At 53.3% G+C, this 19,342-nt stretch overlaps 1 protein-coding gene across 2 annotated transcripts; it reads left to right on the top strand.

The window, feature by feature from the left end:
* The first annotated feature begins 281 nt into the window (after positions 1–281).
* DET1 (DET1 partner of COP1 E3 ubiquitin ligase) lies at positions 282–12,432 on the top strand. Of its 2 annotated transcripts, XR_003499773.3 has the most exons (5): positions 282–1,617; positions 4,335–4,525; positions 6,152–6,343; positions 9,820–10,725; positions 10,813–12,432. XR_003499773.3 is itself a non-coding variant. In XM_005017114.4 (4 exons), exons 1-4 carry the CDS (start codon positions 535–537, stop codon positions 10,007–10,009), a joined length of 1,656 nt encoding a protein of 551 aa, XP_005017171.2. In that variant the 5' UTR covers positions 282–534; the 3' UTR covers positions 10,010–12,432. The 2 variants fall into 2 exon arrangements, 1 of the variants encoding a protein (XP_005017171.2); XM_005017114.4 differs by having other exon boundaries at positions 9,820–12,432.
* The last annotated feature ends 6,910 nt before the right edge of the window (positions 12,433–19,342 follow it).

A 19,342-nucleotide genomic window follows, 5' to 3' on the forward strand; every position in this document is an offset into this window, starting at 1 on the left:
TGCAGAGTTATGGGGGTGCCCCGTTATGGGGGTGCCGGGTTATGGGGTGCAGAGCTTTGGGGTTGCCCAGCCATGGGGGCGCTCCTCCCGCCTCCAGGGGGCGCTGTGCCTCCCCCTGCGGACGCTCTACCCCGCCCGGGCCTTTCTCACTGCTCCACCGACCGGAAGCGGAAGCGGGCAGCGGGGCCGTCGCCCTCCGGCCGCCGCCGTGGCGGAAAGATGGCGGCGGCCATAGAGTGAGCGGCGGCGGCGGGCCTGGCGGTGAGCGCGGCCTGAGGCGGGCCCGGGACCCCCGGGACCCCCCCCGGGACCTCCCCGGGACCCCCTGGGAACCCCCCGGGACCCTCCCGGTTCCCCCCGGTTCCCCCCAGACCCGCGGCCGGGCCCCGCTGCGCCCCCCCCGGGCCCCCCTCAGCCCCGGTCTCTCCTCAGCCCCCCCCCGGCCCTGTCCCTGTCCCCCCCCAGCCCCCCTCCCTCCACAGCCCCGTTGTGCCCCGGTTGGCGGCGGGGCGAGGATGCTGTAGGGCGCTGGCCATGGCCCATGAGGCCCCCACCATCCGGCCCCGCCGCATCCAGAACCAGAACGTCATCCACCGGCTGGAGCGGCGCCGCATCAGCTCGGGCAAAGCCGGCAGCCACTGGCACCAGGTGCGCGTCTTCCACCAGAACGTCTTCCCCAACTTCACCGTGGTCAACGTGGAGAAGCCGCCCTGCTTCCTGCGCAAGTTCTCCCCCGACGGCCGCTACTTCATCGCCTTCTCCTCCGACCAGACCTCCCTGGAGATCTACGAGTACCAGGGCTGCCAGGCGGCCGAGGACCTGCTGCAAGGCTACGAGGGGGAGATCCTGGCCAACGGCAACGACCAGCGGGCCGTCAACATCCGCGGGCGGCTCTTCGAGCGCTTTTTCGTCCTGCTGCACATCACCAACGTGGCCTCCAACGGGGAGCACCTCAACCGCGAGTGCAGCTTGTTCACCGACGACTGCCGCTACGTGATCGTGGGCTCGGCCGCCTACCTGCCCGAGGAGCCCCACCCGCCCTTCTTCGAGGTCTACCGCAACAGCGAGTCGGTCACCCCCAACCCCCGCTCCCCGCTGGAGGATTACTCCCTGCACATCATCGACCTCCACACGGGCAGGCTGTGCGACACGCGGACCTTCAAGTGCGACAAGGTCATCCTGTCGCACAACCAGGGGCTCTACCTCTACAAGAACATCCTGGCCATCCTCTCGGTGCAGCAGCAGACCATCCACGTCTTCCAGGTCACCCCCGAGGGGACTTTCATCGACGTGCGGACCATCGGGCGCTTCTGCTACGAGGACGACCTGCTCACCCTCTCCGCCGTGTACCCCGAGGTGCAGCGGGACACGCAGACGGGGATGGCGAACCCCTACAAGGAGCCCTTCATCAACTCCCTGAAGCACCGGCTGCTGGTGTACCTGTGGCGGAGGGCGGAGCAGGACGGCAGCGCCATAGCCAAGAGGAGGTTCTTCCAGTACTTCGACCAGCTGAGGCAGCTCCGCATGTGGAAGATGCAGCTGCTGGACGAGAACCACCTCTTCATCAAGTACACGAGCGAAGACGTGGTCACGCTGCGGGTGACGGATCCTTCGCAGGTACTGCCTGCCCCCTGCGGGCGCTGTGAGCTGCGCTCCTTACCTGAGCCTCTGAACGCTCCGTGCAGGAGCTGTTAGGACCCCGTTGCTTCGCTCTTTTGTGAACGTTTGACGCCTCTGGTATCAAATAACGTCGCTGTCTTTGGCTCTCGTGATTTCACTGCACCCTTCTCGACTCAAAGTGAGAGGGAGAAGATCTGAGGTGGTTTCTGAGTCCCATTTCTCCAGGGATTGTTCCCCGTGCTCGTGGATGCTCTTCCCCTCCCAAATCCCCAGCTGATTTTTTAGCTGTTATTTCATGTAATGTGCTTGTATTGCAGACTCTCCCCCTTTTCTCCTGTATTTTCCAGCATAGTTTTCAAACATAATGGTCTCCATTTTCCCCCAGTAGAATCACCTTCTCTGCTCTGCCTACGTACTTACTCTTTCGAGCTTCTACCAGAGACAGCATTTGTGATCTCTCCCAGTTGGGGTTGCAGCTCTTAAATCAAGCTCATGTCCCAGTTGCTTCTCCTTTCCTCTTAGTTCTGAAGAAGTCAGAGGAGGGCAAATGCAGCCCCGGCAGTGCCGAGGCCCTCCAGATGTTTCGCAGTCCTTTCCCCACTGCTAGCTCAGAAACCCAGTAACACTGAAACCGAGCCAGGTCTTTTACGTCTTACCATAGCCTGCTCCTTTAATTTGTGCTTTTTTTTTTTTGTTTGAAGGTATTTAGCGAGAAATCTTAAATCTCCACTGCTGATCTGTTCTCTAGGTCCTTTTTTTATTTCCACACCCGTCCCTCCCTCCCCATCTCTGCCGGTTCCAGCCGAGAGACACCAGCAGAAACGGGCGGTCGTTCTCTGCAAGGTCCCTCGGCCTCATTCACCCCAGAGAATGACTAAGAAGTCCTTCCTCTTTTTCCTCTTGAATTGTCCTCCACATTTTCCTCTTAAATTGTGCGTTTGTTTGGAGGGAGTTGTTCTGGGAGGGAATGGGTGAGGCTAAACCTCACCTCAGTGCTGGTTTGAGGCTCTCTGCTGTGCTCACCGAGGCTTTTGTGCCCGATTTGCTGCAGCGTGTCCTCCACTCACTTCACCTGAAGTTCCCTTTTAGATGGGAATTCGGGCTTGTTTGTGCCGTTTGTGTGTTTTCTGCTGAGGACAAAGCGTTTTATTTGTTGTTGCTTTCAGAAGCTAATTCCAGAAGTCGGCAGGCCCGACTGCATTTCGGCTCTTTATTAGGGCTTCCTGAGGAAAGCTCTAGTCACGGAATGCCTAAAGCTCCCGTTTGTCTTTCTTCTATCAGACAAGAACACAAATTTAATCTGATTTCAGGCTGCTCCTGTTCCAGGGAGGCTGAGGAAGTCGCTGTTGGAGCTTGTTTGTATTGCCAAGGTCTGCGCCGAGCCTCCCAAGATCTTTAATCGCGTGCTGTGGATCCGTAGCCTGGGGGCTGTTGTTCTAGGCTCGTGGTTTAGCCTTGCTGGGTGCTTCTTGCAGCGCTCAGCTCCTGCCCTGTGTGCTGTGAGGGTGCTGTGCCTGTCCCAGGTGCTGCTGAAATGCGGCGAGGGTGATTCCTGACGTTAAGGGCAGCCTGTTGGTGTCTCTGTGTTAAACTGGCAAAGGCACCTTTTTACTGCAGGACACCCCTTGCGATTTCCAAAGCTGTAACCAGTTTCTCCTCCTGCTGTCTCCTTGCGTTGTCTCTCTGTATTTCAGGAGGGCTTCCCTCTCCTCGGGCAGCAGTTCAGTGAGTAACCTCCTCCTGCAGCGCGTGGGGGCCGGATTGTGTGAGCAGGGCTCATTTTGGGCCTGTAAAACAAACAAACCTGGTGATATTTACGGACAGGTGGGGTGGGCACAGCGCCTGCTGTCATCGCTGGGCGTTGCTCGGGAGCGGGAGGCGAAGCCTTCACAAATTGCCTTTGTGAGCAGGAGAATTACCAGATACGTGCATGTACCGGGGGAATTAGTTACCTGAGAAGCAGGGGCAGGCCCTGAATTTGGGGTGCCGGGATCTCAGCCCTCTTCTATCCAAGAAATTAGCACCGTTGATGCCCAGGGGATGGGGATGTCCTCCCCTGGGTGCAGCTGGTACAAACGTCACATTCTCCCCCCCCGCCTCTGGCTCGTTCCTCCTGCAAAACGCTGCCCGTCTGCAGCACAGTGCCTGGGGCTTCTTGCACGGGAGCGCCGATGTTAAAAAGCTGTCATTAATGCCTCTCAGATTTTCATTTCTGTGCCAGCAGGGTACCTGGAGGGCACAACTCTGTCGGCAGTGCTGCGGCGCGCTGAAAAGGCTCATCTCTGTGTGGCGGCAGCGTTAAGAAGGGAGAAGCAAATCGTTTCTCTGCATAAAGGAAAAAAAAATAATTTGTTGCCGGCTAGCATGGGTTTGAGATCAGTTTGTCAGCAGGAATGGAAATTAAATTTGGCACTTCAGAGAGCATTTTGGAGTTGGTGGAGGGTAGAGAGAGAGAGAGAAATACCGACATCCAGTTTGAGGGGGAAAAACTGGAAGTCCATCCAGGTTTTTTTTTCCATGTGTAGTCACATCATAGTTAGCAGGTGGGTAATTTGGGACCTGCTGAGGCATTTGGGTAGCAGAAAGGATTACCGTGGGGCTGTGGGATTCTCCTGCACTGCAGAGAAATTTGGAGAGGGTCTGGGATGTCACCTGAGGAGCAGGAAGGGACATCTCTCCCCCGGGGTAACCGCTGCCTCTGCCTCTCTCCCCAGCCCTCGTTCTTCGTCGTGTACAACATGGTGAGCACCGAGGTCATCGCCGTGTTTGAGAACACGTCGGACGAGCTGCTGGAGCTGTTCGAGAACTTCTGCGACCTCTTCAGGAACGCCACCTTGCACAGCGAGGCGGTCCAGTTCCCCTGCTCGGCGTCCAGCAACAACTTTGCCAGGCAGATCCAGCGCCGGTGAGCCCCTGGGAGCATGCTTTATACCGTGTAGGCACGCGCTGCCCCCCGCCAGCTGAAGGCTAGTATCAAATAACAACGAGGACCCCGAGAAAAGCAGCTCCTTCAGGCCCTGAGGGGTGCAGGAGCCCGGCTGGGACGCGGTTCAGCTTGCAGCTTTGTGCAGCTGCTCTCGTATTTTGCAATATCTGTGCAGGAAGGAAAAGGCAGTGGCAATTCGGTGCTTAGAAGGGAAAGGAATTTTAAGGGCAAGATGTTGCTGGCGCTCCTCGAGCGGTAACTCTTCTGGAGGTTATTGAAGCGGTAGCTTCGAGCCCTGCAGATAAGGTTTTATCAAGATGCTACATCATTTATTTGGATGTATTTTGCCAAGTGCCCTTCTCTAAATTTAGTGTGCAGCAAACTGCGTTCTGTAACATCAGTAAACAGCTCGTGGTTCTCGTCAGACGCTGCTCGGGGGAAGGAAGCTGATCTGCCTAGAGCTGTAGTGAAAAGCGAGCAAAATACCAAAATAACCAAGGTTTCTAGAATGTGCTTTAACAGTCTGATGTGGTTTTAATGAGGCAGAGTGTGTTATTTCTTGTGGAATATGTTTTTATGTGACTCAGGGTGTTTTGTTCTTCTAGTGACTTGTTTGACATCATCCAAAGCACTTGGCAGTCACTAAGGGGGATGAAGCTTCGGCTGATTTTAGGTTCGTGTCCCATAAGTTAAAGGCAGTTGGCTGCCTGTAACTTTTTAGAGCTCCCTGTCGTGAATTCCATATTGCCTGGGGGGAAGAGAGAATGAGAGAGCTTACTGCAGGTACCTGCAGAACAATTCCTGCCTTGTGCTAAAATAAAGAGGAGAATCTGCTCATCCACGTGGCTCTAAGAGCCTGTAACAGGAGTGTTTAGCTTAAGCAGCAAAGTGTAACAGTGCTGTGGGCACAGCAAGCTGGCTTCTGGCTGTGTTTCTGGCCTAAGGGGAAGGTTTTCACTGTCCCTGGTGTCTGCCATTTGTGCAGCTGATCTGACTCTCCTTTGCTTGTGGAAAGTTCAAATTATATTTGGAAAGAGAAATCCAGCCTGCGTTAGTCTCTTCACCAGGAAGAACTTCCAGCACACTTGTTTCTGAAGAGCTTTATGCTTCTCTCCAAGGTTCTGCCTGGTCTCAGGTTTCTCCCTTTACGTGTTTCAAACACTGTGGCTAGAGAGAGGGGGATTCTTGAGTCAACCTTAAGGGCTCAACTGTTACTGTGCAACCCTCCGGCTTCTGCTGATGCTGTTTACAGGCTTCACGGTAAAACTTGGATTGACTGATAAGCTGCTAATCCACCTCCCCCTGGTTCTGATCCCGTTCATTTCCTGTGCTGTGGAGCAGCTGGGGCCAGGCCTTGTGGATAGGCACAGCCTCGTCCTTCTCGGTTTGGACTCTGAGAGCAGAAACAGTAACGGTGAGGGAGGAGGAAAAGGTCACCAGAACTGGCTGGTGGTTGAATCACCATGATGCACCATTCGAAGGGAACTGTCGTGGTTCTTACACTGCTGCCGTTCCTCTTTCTCTCTCGGTTTTCCACCTTAGTTTGTTTAAGCTGTGCCTCTCACCCGGGGCCTTTGTGAGTAAACCCTTCTTGTTCTGCTGCAGGTTCAAAGACACTATTGTGAACGCCAAGTACGGAGGGCACACAGAGGCTGTGCGGAGGCTGCTGGGCCAGCTCCCCATCAGCGCCCAGTCCTACAGCGGCAGCCCGTACCTCGACCTCTCCCTTTTCAGCTATGATGACAAGTGGGTGTCAGTCATGGAGCGTCCCAAGACCTGCGGCGATCACCCGATAAGGTACGGAACGGGCCAGGGAGATGTGTGCGAGGAGAGCAGTGTGGGAGTAGCTAAATCACCTCTGCTAAATCACCACCTGGTGACAAATTTGCAGGAAGACCGAGTAGATCAGTGCTTTTCTCTTTTGACATCCTTAGAGCAGAGCGTTTGTTTCAGTAGTCCCACAAAGTTTGGCATCTCTCCTTGTGATCTCTTACCTTGCCTGAGCCTTTTCCATACAAATGCTCTTGTTCCTCCTTTTATTGCAGCCCAACGTGGTTCTGGATGCCTGCCTTCCTGTGCTGGAGGGATTCCTTTTGAGCACGTAGGGTTAGCTGGTGAGGATCGGCTGGTTTGTCCTATGAATAAAATATCAGCCGGGTTAGGTGTTATTCATAATGCTTCTGGTATTGATTTTGCTATTTTCAGACTTGCCTTGTTTACGTTTCTCACACAGAAAGCTGCACTCCTCTTCGTGCTCCCCTTCTTTCTATGATCTATAGGAAATTAGTTTCTGTGGTGGGAGTTGAGCCAGGTGTAAGAGCTGTTCTGTGCCTCTTACGTCTGAGTCTTCAATGTTGGCAGCAGGAATAACTCCAGGCTGGAGAATGAGGAGGTTTGCAGTGCTTCTTGCAGAAACACCACGGCTGTTTCTTTTTGTTGGCTGCAGCCATGGCTGCAAGTAGTAGCGTTTAAAAATCCAGCATCTCTCTGGCCTGAAAGGCTCAAATCAAAGGGACTGAGTTCTCCAGGCAGAATAGTCCTTCCACTCAGAGTCCCACAAAAGGGAAATGAACCTGTGCTCTAAAAACAAAGAGAGCCTTCAATCTCCAAGTGCTTTGTCTAGCGATTGCCCACATGTTGGGGGCTCCGGCAGCCTAGGGAGACTGTTCTGGCCGCTTTCCCAACTTTATTTTCATCAAAACCGGGCTTCATGTCTCCCTGGCCCTGACTCAGGTGGCGGGGAACCTCTGATTATTCCTGCGCTCTCAATTCCCAAATTATGTATATTTAATTAATTTTCTTTTCCCCCTGCCTGTATGATTTGGCTTTGCTCTCCGGCTCCGTGCTATCTGCGGAGAGCCTGCCCTTTCCCCCTTGTCTGAGTTGGGAAAACTTGGGGAGCAGTGGTTGTCTGGCAGCGCCAACCTGCTTCCATCTCCTGCAGACAAAAGGGAGCGGAGCCGCAGTCATTTGCTGCAGTTACCGGCTTTGTAGTAAACAAAGCCAAGTGCCACCTTTCCTCCCTCCCCTGAGCAGAGCGGCGGTTCAGCGCCAGCCCTTTCAAAGCTCGGAGCTGTGCAGAGTCAATTAGGGCTTGAATAGGGTCTGAAAGCGGCGGGGCTGCTGGTTTTTGGGAAGTAAGTAGAAGGCAAGGCGCTAACCTTAACCATTCAGCAGCTGAAATCGTGCTGCTGCGTTTCTCACCTGCAAAACAAAGGGATTAATAAAGTCATGCAGCTGCCCGGTGAGGTTAGAGAGCTTGGAAATGAGGGGCGGTGGGATTTGTAATCTAAGCCCTGCGACTGGCTGAAGTGCAAAACCCTTCAGCAGCCAAGGGTGTTAGGATCAGTTGTGATCTGTAGGTCGTTTCCTAGCAGGATGGCCATGATGTGAAAGCCTCCACCCCTTTTACACACCGGTTTCAGCACCTCCGTGCGTGGTCTCCCTTTAATCCTTACTTTAATCCTTGCTGCCTCTCCGTGTCCTGGTAGGTTCAACCCTCATCTCCAGCTGCTCGAGAGACCAGTGGTGGTTTGCTCTCGGGAGGGCAGAGCTTTAGGTTCCCCATCCCTGCCATCTTCCAGTGTCTTTTCAGGAGGCTTGAAGAGACATTCAGTGGGTGAAATGGTGGGCCTTGGGAGGAAGAGGCTCTAATACAGCTTTACCTCTAGCGGGGGGTCTCTAAAATCCATCTGGATGGCTAAGAAGGAGCCATTTAACCAAAAAAAATTGGTCTGCAGATAAATCTTCCATTTTCATACAGTTTGAAAAGGCTGGTCTTGCTGTTTCTGTTGACATACAATTTTATATTGCAGTGCCTAATTTATCCCCAGAGTGAGAGCCCATGGAAATGGCCTCTGATTGCAGAGCACTTTTAAAAATAGATTTAAAAATACCAAACTGAACACATCTTTGAGATTACAGGGAGCTTCATCTTGAGTAGTAAATTATTGTGAATTGGGGAGAGAGAGGAGCAGACCAGGGACTGTGCTTTATTTAAAGAATGACCCTCCACATACCCAGCCTTGTGTAGGAGGGAAAGGGCTTTTTGAAAAGCCAAATACCAAGATTGTGACTCTCTTGCTGGGTTCTTGTGTGCAATTTTCAGGCAGGGCTGGCTAGCACTTCGATTCAGAGGAAGGGAGAGGAGAGTGGCCCTCCAGGAAGAACATGAGGATCTCAATAGGCTGTGCTGTTAAAACGTGGAGTGTGTCTGCTCCTGAAACAGCATCGCCTCTATCTGCCATCACCTGTTCTTTCCAGGCTGAAAGCAGAGTGCTTCGTATTGCTTGCTGGCATGGGGAGGAGGGGGGGAGAGAAATGTGCTCTAATATTAAAAGCATTCTCTGAGTTGAAACTAGAGGAAAAATGCAAAATACCCACATCCACAAAGCGCTGGTGGAAAAGGAAATGGCTGGGAGGCAAAATGGCAATTCTGTTCCCGTAACTGAAAAAGCAGAGAAAAAAAATGGTCTAAAGAACTGAAGCAGCTGCAGGGAGGATTTGAGCCCTGTCAGTTGGAGCTCAGCTGCCTGGTGAAGGTACCAAATCCCTGAAACCTCCACCGGAGTACTGGGGAGAGTGGGGTCAGCACAGAGTCTCCTGATCCCCCAGCACTGCAGAGTGATGGTGTAATGTCTGCTACACAGCGAGCCTGTGCTCGTGTGCAGAGAAGGTTCGAGAAAGGAAGAGCTTTTTAGACGAGTCTGTCTCATCAGTGCTTTGCCTCATGCCCTTGGCACTTGCTGAAGCTGTGTTCCTGAGCTCACCTGTTTGGGAACACAAAAGAGCTTCCTCGGACCCGCAGGCAGGTTTCTGGTGGCAGCAGCAGGACACGTCTCCTGTTTGCCTTTACCACAAGGCCTGGTGGATGCTGTCCACCTGGCACTTCCCACCCAGGCTATCCTGGCAAAGATTTTTTTGTTGGTGTTGGAGATCTAAAGGGACCTGCAGAGTTGTTTGAGATGGAAGGTGGAACCTCTCACCCCTGAGCAGGATTGGATCCTGCTAACTCCAGCTAACTGGTCAGCTAACCCCACCAAAACAAGGGCAGAGTTCTCTTGCTGATAGCACTAAAAGAAATCTTTGCAGACAGCGGGAGGCCAGCTGCCCCGGGAGGGGCTTTCCTCTGTAGCCAAGAGTCAGACCCCCAGCTGAGGACCTCTGCCTCTGAAGGATACCAGAGCCTGAACGAGGCTCCTGTCTCTGTGAAGAGTCCAGATGGCGAAGTCAATAGCCGGGAACAGCCCTAATTGACTTTTCCTTCCTTTCAGATTTTACGCTCGTGATTCTGGCCTCCTGAAGTTTGAGATCCAGGCGGGACTCCTGGGGCGACCCATCAACCACACGGTGCGGCGCCTGGTTGCGTTCACCTTCCACCCCTTTGAGCCCTTCGCCATCTCGGTGCAGCGCACCAACGCGGAGTACGTGGTGAACTTCCACATGAGGCACAGCTGCACGTAGCGGGGCGCGTGGCCAGGGCAGTGTTCTCCTCGGGTCTGGGCCTCTGCCACAGACACACCAAAGCCGGGCTCTGGCGCCTTCTAGGAAACCAAACCCTCGCTCGTCTCAAGAAACCTGACCCGGGAGCTCCTACCAGCCTGCATCCCTCAGCCTCAGCTGGGGGAAGGCAAGCAGCTGAAGGCCTGGGGATGTTTCTTCTGACTCTGCTCGCGCTGTGGCGTCCCCACCACGCTGAGCGCTGCTGCTGCTCCCTGCTCCTGTTGGTGAACAAAGCGTAGCTGAGATTCCTCGCGTGATTTCCCAGCGGCGTGTCTGTTTTCCCTCTGGTTGTGTGTCTGAGGATGGCGAGTCCGGAGCTTTGCAACGTGCTCCCTTCCTACCTTGTCAAGACAAACAGCCGGTCCTGCAGGGAATGGATGGGAGCCACGGGGAGGGTTAAAAATCCAGCTGCCTGTGTTTGGATCTTCATTGGTAATAGGGAAACGAAACCCTGTTCTCATCCACACAATCTACTCATGTGAGTTCAATATGCAAGAGGTTAGGAAACAAAAAAGGTGTGAGAAATCACCGGGATCGAGAGAGATGAGGCGTGCTCCTGACTCTTATGCAAGTCACTTAATTTTTGTGCCTTAGTAGCTGTAAAGCCCCTCAGTGGAAGGTGGTGTGTGAGCACCAGGAGGCCAGTGCAGCTGCTCGTGTCTGTAGCCTATGAAAAGGTGGGCACGGGAGGAAGGTGGGTGGCTGGGAGAGGTGTGGGGAGCAACGACGGCTCCTTGCTCACGTCGGAGGACTTCTTTCTGCAGAGCGTGGACAAATCCTGGTGGGCATCTGCAGGTTCTGCTGCTGAGGAGAGAGACCCAGCTGCTGGCACCTCCTGCGCGCTGGAGAACGGACCTGGAGAGTTAGTAGCATTTGGGTTCCCCCAGAAAGGAAGGAGGAGACCTGAATTACTGCGCGTTGCTGCAGGTTTGCAGTTGAGAGCTGCGTTTGTTGACTGAGGTTGCTCACCTCCCCCCGTGGGGTACGCTGTTCTCTGTGAGAACCCCTTTGGACATTGGCAGGCTTCAAAGCACAACCGGCTGGTGCGTGATGTTCAGCGTGCTGCTGACCGGACCGCTGCAATGTCTGTGCTGCCTCTAGAATAAGCTCCTGGGTGAAATATTTCCTGTCCTGTGAGCTGGAGGGGGTGCTGGGCTGCCCCCCTCTGTTAAAAATGGAATTTTTGTGGTTGTAGGTGAACATCTGGGTTTATGACTGTGTGCTGGAAGCACTGCAGCCATCCCATGGGAGGTATAGAGGGGGTTTTAGAAATCTGGTGCTTGTACGTGGGAGACCCCTGCTTTAGAGGGCCCTGTTGGTGTCATCTTTGGACCAAAACGGGCTGTGGGTGCTGTGGCCTGGCTCTTGGAATCAGCCGTCACTCTCGGTCTCATGGTATTTCTCTCCTCTCCTCGCCCCCCTAAACTTAATTCTAGGGCAAGACACTGTATTTCACTGCTCTTCTCCTGCTGTTTGCACTGTTGGTTTCTCAGGTCTGTCAGGAGCGACTTCAGGTCGGAAGACGGCTGGCAGAGGAGGCGCCAGGCCACGCATGCTTTGGGTCTGGGCTCCTCTCCACCTAATAACACTATTTGTCAAGGTCTTAGGTTTTTATCCTGCGATCTGTTCCTCAAACATTCAATTAAAGCTCCACATGGAGAATCATTTGCACACTGTAGACCATGGAATTACCTCCTTCCTGCACCCCTTCCACGTTTGTTCACATTTTCAGTATGAGGCTGTTCTTTCCCAAAGCTTTCAGCAGCTCCGTCCAAGACTGGGCTTACTCCTTGGTGTCACGGCCTGGGACGTCAGTGCTTGTTAAAATGGCTGTCAGATCTCCATTTAGATCTTTTTTTTAGGTGGTAAAAATGTAAAGCACTTCAGCATTTCTGCAGTAGGGGCTTTTGCCAGGGTCAGGCTATCCCGAGTGAAGCAGAGAGCGTGGCACAGCAGACGATGGATTATTGGACCTGGGGCTGAGAGACCAGAGGTCTGTTCTGAGCTCTGCTATTAAATTGTTCTGTCACTGGGGGCAAATCTATTCCTGTTCCAGCTGGTGTTTTCTTCTCTGTAAATGAGGCCAAAACCATATTTTAAGCTTTTGTAAAAAAACACTTTGAGATTCATGGATAAAAAGTGCTGGGTAAGTGCTAAGTATTTTCTTATTATGTTTGCAGACAAACCGATTGATTCATTCTGGGTACTAATTGCCTTGGAGTAGCGTTGCAGATCCTCTGGTTGTGGCTGCTGCATTTTATATCTACAACAGAGTTAATTTTATTACAGAAATGTGTTGGAAGAAAAGTCTCTCATGCTTGAAATTTTGATTCTTTATTTAAAAAAAAAAAAAGCGTGCGGTGGGGAGGGTGGGAGGCAAGGGGAGATATTTTCTACCTGATATTTTTCCTAGGCTAGGATGAAGATTTGTTAGCAACACAAGAAAAAATTGGAATAAACAGAATTTGCTTTAAGAGCCTGACTTACTGGTTTTGTTTTCCTAAAATCTCAGGGGTGTAGCCAAGAATTCCATGGCTGAGAAGGGCTGTGAGGGCCGTGCCTTGCAGTGTGCAGGCACACACTGACTGCTGGTTTGCTACCTCTTCTTGGCATCTGGAGTACTGGTGTGCTCAGGGTGTTGTTCCATGGGTATTTCTGTGGCTGCTGCAGATTTCTCAAATTCTTCTCTGTAGAAGCTAATGCTGGGGGAGGAATACTTGGCTTGCAGTTGTTTTTCTCCATTTTTTTATTGTATTACTAGCCTAATTGTACTCAGACTCTTCCTTTAGTCCATTTGTCTGGCCTTGTGGCCATTTGCTGCAGGTGCTCCACCATCAAGAGGTGAAAGTGGATCAACACAGCTCGCTTGGCAGAAGTCATCACCTACCCCTTGCTTTTAATTGGGTAAGGCACTCACATTTCCAGCTGCGTGTTGCTCCCAGCCATGAGGATCAGGGCTGGGAGCGTCTGAACGGTTCTCCCCAAAGTCTGGGAGCCCCCTGCAACCCGCTGCTGCTCTGTAGTGACCCAGCATCGTGCCTGTGGGTTCCTGTATCCGTCCGCATCGTGGTCTTGAGAGCTGCTTTCCTTTGAACCCGTCCTCCATTTCGTGTCTGCGCTCCTCCGATGCTTTCCTTTGGAGACCTTGAGCATGTCAGAAAGCTCTTGAGCCTGTGCCTTTTCAGAGCGGCACTAAGTGACAAGGAGATGCTTTGCTTGGAAACCACGTTTGGCAGGCACTGGAATCCCATCTTTTGTTACTTCTCGTGCTGCCTGCTTTCAAAAAAAAACAATATAAAAGCAGGACACTTGCGATATTTGTTATATAAACTGCATTAGGCAGCGAGCCGCAGAGATCCCGATGGAATCAAGCCGATATGTCCATTAGCAGCATGTCTCTGCTCCAGACTCCCCTCAGTTCACCTTCCAGCCCCGAGCGGCTGCCCCCTGATTTAGCTCCCTGGTGTTCTCTATTTATTTACCGACCCCTCCTTTTGCTCAGGTGCTGGCGTGCCTGTTACGCTTCCTTCCCTCGGTCTCTTGACCCAGCTGGAAGAATCACGCTGCTGATGCTTTAGTTCATACATTTCTCTTTATGTGTCTGTCCTGTTTCTGTCCCCTGTTCCTCTTCTGCCGTTTCTCCCTGCAGGATCTCTCAGGACTTTGAGAAGAGAGATGGCGATGGCTGGGAGGCAGCAGAACGGGTGGCCTGACAGCTTCCCTCTGTCTCTGAACCTTTATTAGAGAGCTGCATCCTGTGGGCACGCGGTGGGACAGGATTTTGGGGGCTTGCTTTTGCACTGCTCATAGCTGTTGGCATGCCGGCACACCTGTACCTTCCTGCCTTGTTAGCGTGGCTGGAAAAACTCTTCTGGCCAAACGCTTCTCATGAGAAGGGAACGGTGAAAGGGCTTTTATTATTTTTGCTGGCCCTTGGCTGCTGAGCAGGGGGTGGAGGGCACCGTGTGTACCTGTAGGCTTTTTGCAGGGGGAATTTTTTACCTTGTCTCTTTGTTTCCTCCCTCCCATGAGCCAAATCCTTTCCTTCTTGCCGTCTGTCCGGGGTTTTGCCATTTGGCCACCGAGGCAAAAAATCATACAGGAACAAGGTGATGGGAATTTGGGGATAACACTGCAAAGCCTCCGGTAGTTTCTTGCCACTGAATTCAGCCTCTGTAGAGCCAGGAGCATGTTGCTGGGCGCTGCTCGGAGGCGCAGTGTGGAGCGGTGCTGGATTAGGTGTTCCCGCTGCCCTTGGCCAGCACCGGGAGATTTCGGCGCTCGCCCTCCCGCCTCCGGCCCAGCGTCGCTACGGCAACGGGGAGAAACAGCCATCCGCATGGAAACGGCCTTGCTGCGCCCAGAATCGAGGGGAAAACGGGTCAAAAGGCGAGTTTGGAGGGGCGAGGGGCACCAGCAAGCCAGCCGCGGCTGGGTTGATTCCTGCCACGAGCCGCAGTGGCGCTGGGGACCCCTCCTGAAACAGCAGCATCGCCCCCGAGCAGCCCCGGCACGCTCCCAGCTCTCCAGCCTTGAAGGATGGCTTTCATTACCGCCGCACTGGTATTTTCAGCCCATCCTGAGGTCAGGGTAAGGCCCAGATCGGCCGTGCTGATAGCGGCGGCAGCGCGCAGCTGGGTCACCGTGGCAGCCCTGCCTTCAGCGCTGCCCAAATCCCCCCTTGGAAGGGAGAAGGGGCGGCTGGCGACCAAACGAGGTGTGCTGTAACACGGGGCCAACACGTGGCACGGCGATACTTGCCCTCTTGTAGGGATTTCTGTGCAAGGAGCTGGTTTTGGAGCATCTCCTGGTGCTGAGGCTTCCCTGCCGCATAGAAGAGCCCAGGGGCTGCCCCGTCTCTGTCCCTGTGCTGGTGCCGTTGGGTAGTGCTTGGCCCTGACAGCTCAGGAAATTGGACATTTACCTCTGCCGTGGATGCAGCAGGAGCACAATGAAAGGCAGCGCCCAGCTCCTGGCGAGGGGCAGCGTGGGGACCATTCCTGGCAATTAGGAGGGCGAGCTGCCTGCCCGCGGGCTGCTGCGCGGAGAGATTGGAGCCGTATTTTACCACCTCAGCCTGGGAGCTGCTGAAAAGGCGGCTGCTGAGAGGCCGGGGGGGAATGTGCATCTTTCTACTGCCCGGCTGCGTTTTATTTGTTAGCTGAAGTCCTGCGTGCGGTGGGAAAGCCGGTCTGCTCCTGCACAGAGGAGCAAGTGGAGGAAAAGGGGCTGAAAGCCGGAGTGTTTGGTGCTGTGGCTGCGAGTTTGGCTTTGCCAAGTGAACCATGAAGTGGTGAAGCACCGAGGATGGTGCTTCAGGAAGGTTTTGAGGGCTGTCGTTACTGCTTGGGGAGGCTTGGGAGTGGTCTGTAAATATGGTGCTGGGACAATTTTGGTGCTGTCTTTAAAGTGACTGAGTGCAGGCCCCGAGGAGCGCATCGTGCTGCAAGGGGGGCTCTGGGGGTGGCTGCTGGGGCTCCCTGGCGGCGGAGAGGTTTTGGTCCAGGTCCTGGCGCTGTGCGCAGCCTCGGGCAATCAGATGAGGGGTGTAGGAGGTGAGCTGTGAACTCCAAAGGAACAAAAAGACCCTGAGAAGTGGCAGGAGCAGAAGGGGAGCTGGGAGGGCACGGCAGAGGAGGTGTGAGTGGTTTCAAAAAAAAAAAAAAAAAAAAAAGAAAAAAATAAGGAAATAGGAGCAAGGCTTGGCTCCCCTCTGCAGCTCCCCGAGAGGACCCTTCACCGTCAGCCCGGGGACTTGGATGCTATTAGGCAGTTCATTAATAAAACCCCTGAGCGGTTCCCACCGCTGTTGAGCATCCGTTAATGCCTCTCGAGGGGAAAGGAGGACGGCGGAAAAGCACAAAAACAACCTGAGGGTCCTTGATCTCTGCTTGGTCTGAGAGGTCAGGGGCTGAGGCTGGAGGGGCAGCTGCGCGGGGACGCAGGGCGTGATTATTTGCCCAAGTCTGAGTGCCAAACACAGCCTGGCTTGAACCCTGAGTTCCCAGAGGCTCCCGAGGGGCGTTTTGGGGTTATAAACACCCAGCTGGGGACCTGCCTCGTGCAGATCTGCAGCCAGGTATTTGTGCACAGAGGGAAAGCGTAAGAACCCGTGCAGGTTCCCCTGGCAGATGGGCTGCGGTGAGCCACCCCTATGGCCACAGGTTTGTAGCGTTGTGGGGTCCGTCCCCTTCTCCTCGCCCGCTTGTGTACAGCCAGCCGTTAGAGGACACTGACATCGCTTAATTAATGGCTTAATTGAATCTCACAAAGGGATTGGAATTGGCTGCCTGACTCCTTGCCACTGAGGCTCATGGAGGAAATAGTAAATCAGCAGTTCAGCGGATAAAGCTATGCTCTAGCTAGCAAGCCCTTGCTGTGGGGGTTAGGGGAAGAGCTGCTCTGTCCCAAATAATACGCGTATGCTCTTAGGGATAAGTCTGGGGGCTGTTTCTTCCAAGCCACCAGGTGTCATCCGTGTCCAAGGGACAGGTAACTGAGTTAGACTCAGTCTCTAAGGCACTCGTTAAAGGGCAGACAGATCACAGCATCTTACCTGCTGGCCAGAATACTGTTTTGTGTTTCATCCCCTATGTGACGGGGAAAGGGCTGTGGGGTGTGTTAAAATAGAGGGCAAACACCCAGAAAGGCCACGGTTGAACCTGGATGAAGCTTTGCAGTCAGTAGCAGTTTCTTAGTTTGTTTTCAGGGTGGGATTAAAAAAAAAAACAAACCAAAACAACAGCAACAACAAAATTTTCTGAGAGTTAAGGAATCAAAGGTTAGGAGGAAAAGGAAGGAATGAAGAGAAGAATGTCCCAAAGCAATGGGGAAGCCCGAAGGGAGAGGATGTGACCCTAATGAGGGTGCTAACGCTGTGGCCACGCTACTCAAGTAATTGCTGCTCAGGAGGAATGAGCCAGTGGAACACGGTATTCCACCCAGGCGCCAAGAAAAGCAATTAAAACTGGTAAATGCCAGTGGCTGACTAAAACCAGGCCTTTAATTAATAGTTTCATCTGAAGAGTAAGGAAATCATTAAGTGCTATTGGTGTCTATTAATTCCCTGCTAGAGGAACAACAATGGAGGGTTTAAAGACTTCTTTCACCGTGCAGCGTGTGCAGGGAGGAGCAGCTGAGCCCTAGCACAAGGAAGGGAAGCTGGCTTTGTATAGCCGTGCGCTCCCACAGCACTGACAACTGCCCCAGAAACCCGGGGTTTGCTGCAGAATAACAGCTCAGAGCGAGCCTTGAGCTGGGACCTGGCTTTGGGCTGCTCCACCAGGGCAGGAGAAAAAGGGGGTGGAAAATCCAACCAGTGAAAAGCTGTAAAAATGAGGCACTGTGCTGGAGAGCTCAGGGAGGGTACGTGGAACTGGGGGGGTTGGAGGGCAAGTGTGGCTTGGTATTGTATAGATCCGGTCGCTGAAAAGAGTGAAAAGAGTGTTAACTCTTCTGGAAAGTGCAAAATAGATGTGACTCGGAGGAAGAAAATAGGGCTAGGTACCAGCAGCAGGCAGAGCGGACAGGCAGGTGAAACGTCCCGCTGTGTAAGCAGAGGTGGTGCATTGGTGGAGTTCATCCAACGCTCACAAAGGCTCAGAAGCCAGGGGTGTTCAGGAGCAGCCTTTATAAAGGGCACAGCCTTGATTCTAAGTCTGGATGAGCCAAAGATTTATTGTAGCTGCTATTTGACTCTTGAGTCATCCACCTACTCTTCCCTGAATTTCAACAGGACCACGGATCTCTTCCCAATCTTGTTTTTCAACCCCTTCCCTCGTATTGATCCAACACGGGCGCTTCCGCTGCGTCGCTGCCACAAGCAGCTGGTGGCAGAGCACGCTTGTGTTTGGATTTCTGCGTGTGCCCTGTGCCACGCTGCGCTGCCAAGCCTGCCAGCAGCTGGTGCTTCTTTGCCAGGGCTCAGCAGGAAGCAGGACGGCCTTGCTCTAAGGCACATCCGTGTTCGTGGCTGCCTCCCTCACCTGGCTGCCCGAAACACTCAGATTAAATGTGGTTTGTCGCAGACGTGGCCTATTCTCCTTAAAAAGAGTAGCATGAAGTCACCAGAAGCCCAGCCATGTTTTGGAGCAAGGGGGAAGCTCGTCTAGTCTGTCACACAGGTATAGAAGAACCTCTCTGCCTTGCTGTCAAACCTGTGACAGCTCAGGGAACTTCCCTGCGAGATAACCTCTCTGTTCAAATTCAGGCAGTCGGATTCATCCGAGTCTTATTTTATTCTCTTCTGTCAAATGCAACTCACCAGGCTCTCCTAAGCAGACTGATTTCTTTCAAAACCTGCTGCATGTCACTCAGCCCCATGAAGGAGGTTCACTGCCTCGTTGCCATGGTACCCTTTCTCTAAAGAGGAAGAGAATAGTTAATTATGCAATTTAAGAAACTAAGGAGGAGCGACAGAAAGAAAAATAATCGAAAGGAAGATTCTGGGTTTGTGATGAAACTGCTGGCTGCACCAAAACACCCCGTGTTTACAAGTGAAATGCGTGCCCAGTGTGTGCTGTGTATAGCCCAGGATTCTCTGGCAGGGAGGGGTTTCCCGTCGCTGCCCTGTGCTGGGCAGGGGGTTTCTGCCACCCAGGAAATCAAAGCTGTTGTCAGTCAGCGCTGTTACCTTCCCTGCTTAATCCTCCGGAGAGCCTCAAACATATTTGCTTGGCAGAAATTCTCTCTGGATGGAGCTGGGACAGCAATAACACATCACAGCCCTGTGACAAGCCCATGCTGCCTGTGGATATAGAGGCACGGTTCAAGCCGTAAGTGTTTTAAATCTCCTTGGCAGCATTTCATCGTTTCTCAAGCCTGCTCACCCCCTGCTTGCTTTCCCCAGGAGCTCCAGCAAATCCAGTTTGTGGGGCAGAACCAAAGGGGCTGTGAGCAGCAAAACTGGCACAACCACAGCCCCTTGGAAGAGCTGGCGTTTTCCCTTTGCCAGCTGCAGCTTAGCTGAAACACAGCAGCACACCTTGGCCAGTAAGGGATTCAGGCTGCGGTGCTCCACGCGGTGTGGATGGGGAGCAGCGCCTCCCGCATGCCACAGGGAGCTCTGCAAGCCAGGCGGAAAGGAAAGAGTTACTGCATCTGTTGCCAAATGTGTGCGGTGAGAGAAAGAGGGAAGGAAGATGGAGTGACCCCACACAGTTGTTTACTACAGCTGACTGCGAGGAGGGCTGATTCTGTACGTAGCTCGTGCTCCCCTTCCACCTAAGCAGAGCAGTAGTGGCACTGAGGGCTAGACGAGAGCCACACACTGTGGAGAGAGGAAGAGAGCAGCTG

This window comes from Anas platyrhynchos, chromosome 11 (genome assembly GCF_047663525.1).
Source record: "Anas platyrhynchos isolate ZD024472 breed Pekin duck chromosome 11, IASCAAS_PekinDuck_T2T, whole genome shotgun sequence".
Lineage (NCBI taxonomy): Eukaryota > Metazoa > Chordata > Aves > Anseriformes > Anatidae > Anas > Anas platyrhynchos.